Raw genomic sequence first — 5651 nt, forward strand, 5'->3', positions numbered from 1 at the left:
ATGCAACCCACGGAGAAGCTCAGCAGGAAACTGCGGGGTGAGCACGCATGGGGGTCGTCCTTGGTGAGAGCTTGCTGGGCCCATGAAGTCTGCGGGCCAGTCTGCCAATCTTAAGAGCCTGCTTAGGTCTGTGGGTGGTAGTGGGAAAGAGGCAACCTTACTACATTCTATTTAGGGATCATCCGGAAGGGTTGAGGTAGAAAGCTGGTCGTTGGTCTCCAGCACTGGTCTAATCTAGGTTCTGACACTCACCCTTCTCACTAAAGTACATTACTCAATAACGTTCAAGTTCGCTGAGTGTCTGCTCTGTACCATATTTATGCTTGTGCTACAAGCCCTGTGAAAGTGCGAGGAAGTTTACTTATTCCAGTGACCCTCCATTCACCATTGCTTTCTGAAGTGTTCCATGGTGTATTTAGAATCGGCTGGAAGAGGCTCCTGAGCCGGGACTTGCCCCCAGCTTTATATATTGTTAGAAAGTTATTTTTTCGAGTCAACATCAACGGCTCTAGTTAGCACTTATTTACACATTTTCTGGTTTCATTGGAAATGACAGCAACTCCGGGTGGTGGGTTTTCTTGTGTTCTGAGTACATGAAGAAAAGAAGGGAAGTGTTTGGGATCCTGGGAAAAATTCTAGGAGGTGGTCGAGGGTCGCTTGTGCCCCTGTGCCTCATCCCTGTGTGGTCTTGGGTTGGTTACTCAGCAAGCTTGCCGCCATTTCTTGACCTGGGGGGAGTGCCTGCCTTTTGGTGGGGCGATCAAATGGATACTGCAATCAGTGTTAGCACCCACAGCAAGCCTGGTCTGTAAGCGTTGCCTCAGAGTTGGGAGGAGGTTTTCGCTCCGGATGGGTGCTTTTTCTCATGTGCAGAAGAGTTGGACTGGGTGGAAGGAGAGGAGGAAAGGATCCAGAACACATAGATTGAGGAGGGAGAGGGGAAAGGGCACAGTAAAGACATGTTTCCTGCTATCCCCGCAGATAGCCTCTGCCTGTGCCTGTGTTGTGGAGCTCCAAGGAGCCTGCTTTGTCTCCTCTGCAGGCCACAGTACCTTGCTTTCTTTCTGGAACAGGAAAGCCAGAACGGCAGCCTGTCTGCAGCTCTCTTCCTACTCACTGCTTCCCCAACAGCTGTCTGTTAGAAATATCAAAACTGATGCCTGTCCCCTGAACTTGCACCTCAGATATCTGGGAAATTTTGAGAAAATGTGTGCCCAGCTTTCCACTGTTCTCACATTAAGACCATGCATATTTGCAGTAGTTTTTTACATTTTCCAGAGCATTTGGATTAATGTAAATCAGGGGTTCTCAACTTGTGGTTCATGATCCTTTTGGGATGTGGAATGACTCTCACAGGGATCTGTCTAAGACCATGAGAAAAAAAAAACAGATATCTACATTATTATTCATAATAGTAGCAATATTACAGTTACAAGGTAGCAACAAAAATAATGTTATGGTTGGGGGTCAGCACAACATAAGGAACTGTATTAAAGGGTTGCAGCCTTTGGCAAGTTGAGAACCACTGCTCTAATCCATCCTCCTGACTGTCCAGTTAGGAAGGTCAGACTGGCATTCAGGCAAAGGAAAGCTTAGGTTCTAACAACAGAGTAGAACCAGGGAGGAAGGGACCCTACCCCCTAGTTCAGAGGCCAGTGGCTACTGCTCTCCATAGGCCAAGAAGCTGTTGGCAAGGCCAGGACTGCTGAGCAGGAGACAGAGGTACCCCTACGGGATACTGCCCCACCTACTCAAGATGACCACAGCAAGAGGTCCTCACTCCCCAGAGCTGGCTCAGGAAAGAGGCCACTGTCAAAGACCACGGGGGAGTCAGTAGCTGCTGACACCTGCAGAGTGCACAAAGACCCAGCACCAGCTGCATGTAGTCCCCAACCCCAGGGAGAAGGTTTCTCTCTCCCAGAGAAAAAGCCAAAGAGAGTGAAGTCATCCATTTCTGCAGTCCCTGGTAAGCCCAAAAGGCCAGACATCATGGCTTTGGCATTAACATCATCTTTTAAGATGTCACTCAACCTGTGCTACACAAAAACATGTGCTTTCTGAGCCAGGCCAAGCCTCCAGTCTCCTCAAGACACTGACCCAGAAGAGTCAAGCGGAAGACCTGAAGAAAGAATCCCTAGAAGTGACCTGTCAACTTCGGAAAAAGACTCGAACCCTGTACCGCTCAGGTTAGTCCCTCGAGATGGAGGAAACTGATCTGTGAAAGGTGTGACCTCAGGCGATGTTGGGGTGTGGTTAGTCACTTTGTCCTGCATGCTTCTCTTTGTCCATGACAATGCCAACACTTTTGACTCCTGAAGGGAAGGTGAGGCAAGTTGTCTTGTCTTGTTAAGCCCGGATAGAAGAGTCAGAGATGTATATTTCATGCTATCTCCATGAAAGGAGGCCTGGCTAGTGGGCTGGGGCCAATGGCCTTATCTGCTATGAGCATCTTCTTTTCTTCTCTCCTACTATGGTGTCTGGCCTCCCCTTTAAGTGTCTTGTTTCTGTAGACCAGCTGGAGGACCTGGAGCGGATATTCCAGGAAGACCACTATCCTGACAGTGACAAGCGCCACGAGATTGCCCAAATGGTGGGGGTCACCCCCCAACGCATCATGGTAAAGGGGGGCTGGCTAATTGGTCAGCAGAGTAACATAGAAGTTGCCAGTTAGAACTATCTAGAAGAGGGTATGTGCTCAGCCTCAGCTGGGACAGAGGCTGAAGTTAGTCTCAGATGCAAGGGTGTCCCAACTGTTCCACCAGCCACAGCATTAACCAATTAAAAGAGGAAGGCAAACACCACAGAGATCTTTTTAACCGTCTAAGCTGAGTTGCAGCTGAAACCCAGTAAAGGGCACTCCACAGTCACCCCCAAGCCTCTGTCTCTGCCAGCATTCTCAAGTTCAGGTGCCCTTCTTCTCTCCATAGGTGTGGTTTCAGAACCGCAGGGCAAAGTGGCGAAAAGTGGAGAAACTGAATGAAGAGAATAAGAATGGTCCTGCAGCCCCCAGTGTGGAAAGCAGCCAGTGCAGGTGAGCATGGCCCCTGGGCTTTGGTTGTCCACACCAAGCAAGAGTGGAGTCCACACAGGAGTCCTGGGGTCTTGAAGGAGAATATTGGAAGCTGGGAGAGGATTGCTGGGTGTATTGGCTAATCCTTCATGGAATTTGGGCTGGGCTGGGACAAGGAGTTGCTAGTGGCCCTTTCCTTGCACCAAATCTGAGTTCTAAATTGAGTAGCCACAAGAGCCAAGGTCTTCCTTCTCTCTGCCTCCAGATCTGCACCTGAGCTCCTAGCTGCTATACCTACAGACCTAGAGCCTGGCCCTGTTCCTCCAGAGCACATTCTGGATGCCTTTCCTGGTGAGTGCCCACCTTCAGAAAGTGATTTTTTTTTTTTGCTTTTTTTTTGGGGGGGGGAGGCAGGGAGGAATGAAAGCTAAAAAGGTAGTTGAAACAGAAATAAAGAAGCCTTTGCTCCATAGAAGTGGCAGTGACCACAGTTCTGTAAGGTTGTGTGCCAGTCAAGCCCTGGGCATTGTGCTGTCTGCCATTTAGCTGTGTCATAGCTACCTCCTCATCCCCATCTCCTCACATTGAAAACCCCTATTTGCCATATTTTCCTAGAGCCTCCCATGTTGCTGACTTCCAACCAGACTCTGACCCCCTCTCAGCACAATGGGGGTACTCAGAGGGTGGCAGTGACCCCACCACTCCTCAGCCCACCACCTATTCAAAGGAGCAACCTTCCCCTTCCTCTGGATCCTGTTCAAATCCCTCAAGTGATGCCTCCACTTCAGGATGTTCCTGGGAGTGACAACATATACAAGAACATCCCCTGTGGGTCCTGGGGCACCAGGTATGGAGACTAAGCTCATTTGTAGCCTTGGAGAGAAGGAAAGGAAGACACTAGGGAGAGGAAAGGGCTGAGTGGGTCGATGAGTGGCTTCTGTGATGGGGAGTAAAGGATGTGTGGGTTTGGAGCAAAAGTGAGCTGGTACTTTGTAGCAGTAGAAGAGAGACAAGGGGAAGCAGTGAGCAGGGCTGGGAAGCAGTGGGGGATGTGGAAGTGGTATCCAAGGTCTGATGTTGCCACAGAGATGGAGAAAGAAACTAAAAGGGAATGGTCTCTTTACTGTGTGTGGGAATGAGAAGCTCACTGTTACACCTCATTAAATACTCCTATGTCCTTCATAGCATCACTTCACCACCCACCTACTCAAACTTGGAAGACCTTGGGCCTCAGGATTACCAAGCAAGCAGCCACTTGGGTTCATTCCAGTTCTCCCAGGCTCCACAGACCCCTCCTTTCCCACCCCTTCAGTCCCAGTTTCCATACCTGCCCCCCTTCCCTTTCCCCATTCCAAGCTCGCTGACATTCCTACCACTGGAAGACTCTCTTTTTTCATTTCCTTTTGGCCTCAATGGGGACTTGTCGCAGGAATATTGTCCAGGGCCCCCACCAGGTCAGAGCTTGCTACAGCTACCTGCTGGAAATATGGGTGAGTTTGGGCTGGAAAGAAAACTTCCCCTTTTGTTTATAAGTGAGAAAGGACAAATTGCCTCCTTATCTAGAAGGCAGAATGAGGCAGCTCAAGTATGGTGAGAAAATCTCCTGCCTGACCCTGTTTGTAGCTATCCCGAAACTTCTGTTGGCCTGGCATTGGAACACTAGTTTCATCTTCTTGAAGGATTTGGTGACCATTAGAAATAATGAACAAAAGGACCTGGTACACCAGAATTGGTAGTAGCTATTATGCCTAGCTACCTGGACTTCTGAAACCCCAAAGCCCACCATCATGAAAAAGTTCTATAGGGGGAATGAAACAGACATCCAGGTGATTCCTGGTCTTCTGGGTACCAGCAAGAAGCCAGCAGTTGGTCTCGACCCATAGTCTACTAAGTCACAGTTATGAAACCATAAGACCTGGAGTCCAGGAGCCTGTCTGATTCTGGGGGAGAAGCTCATGGTCCTGAGGAAGGACAATAGGACTCTTCTACAATTTATTTGGTGACATTTGATGCTCATAGTCCTGTCTAATAATTCTGTGTTCTTTGACCCCACAGGTCCAGGACCCTGGAATGGCCATTGTTTGCAAGAACATCCCTCCCCTCATACACTCTGCCCTCAAGCTCTGGGACACCCCCTAGACCTGCTTCCAGCTCCTTGTGCTCAGATTATGAGCAAGCAGTCTTCCTTAGGCCTCAATGGGCTTCCTGAAAACACTAGACCAGAGTCAGGGGCCTCACAATGCAAACTGGCAGAGGAGGAGACTGCCTCTTTCCTTGAGAAGTCCACACCAGAGCAGGTCAGAGACAAAAATAAGAATAGCCATGCCACTGGGGACAAAGAGTGAAGAAAAGGGGCTTGTTGGGGACCTGGGGAGAAGAACAGGATTGAAAGGTTTGAAAGGCTACAAACTGGCCTGGTATGGGAGTCCAAGGTCTTTCTAGCCTGGGCTTAGAGAAGGGAGATGGCATCATATTTTCCTCTTTTCCCCTTGGGAGTTCTAAAAAGAGAAGGGCCATGTTACTCTGAACTATACATCAGTTTATTTCCTTCCTAGACACTGAGTTGGTGTCCACTGTATGCAATAAAAAAACTACTGGGTATTTGTGTATATGTATGTGTGAATGTGAAGAGCTGTGTTCC

At 49.1% G+C, this 5651-nt stretch overlaps 1 protein-coding gene across 1 annotated transcript; it reads left to right on the plus strand.

Moving 5' to 3' along the window:
* Nobox (NOBOX oogenesis homeobox) lies at positions 1–5355 on the plus strand. Its single transcript, XM_021663527.1, has 9 exons — positions 1–37; positions 1676–1966; positions 2067–2186; positions 2511–2617; positions 2928–3031; positions 3276–3361; positions 3626–3857; positions 4196–4500; positions 5066–5355. Exons 1-9 carry the CDS (start codon positions 1–3, stop codon positions 5353–5355), a joined length of 1572 nt encoding a protein of 523 aa, XP_021519202.1.
* The last annotated feature ends 296 nt before the right edge of the window (positions 5356–5651 follow it).

The sequence above is a fragment of the Meriones unguiculatus genome, chromosome 3, assembly GCF_030254825.1.
Source record: "Meriones unguiculatus strain TT.TT164.6M chromosome 3, Bangor_MerUng_6.1, whole genome shotgun sequence".
Classification (NCBI taxonomy): Eukaryota; Metazoa; Chordata; class Mammalia; order Rodentia; family Muridae; genus Meriones; species Meriones unguiculatus.

Bases quoted from the DNA above. Each gene is read 5' to 3' on its own strand.
- Nobox (XM_021663527.1), top strand. From the start codon at position 1: ATGCAACCCACGGAGAAGCTCAGCAGGAAACTGCGGG. The intron at 1,967-2,066 runs GTAAGCCCAAAA...TTTCTGAGCCAG, and splicing joins ATCCATTTCTGCAGTCCCTG to GCCAAGCCTCCAGTCTCCTC. The intron at 2,187-2,510 runs GTTAGTCCCTCG...TTGTTTCTGTAG, and splicing joins TCGAACCCTGTACCGCTCAG to ACCAGCTGGAGGACCTGGAG.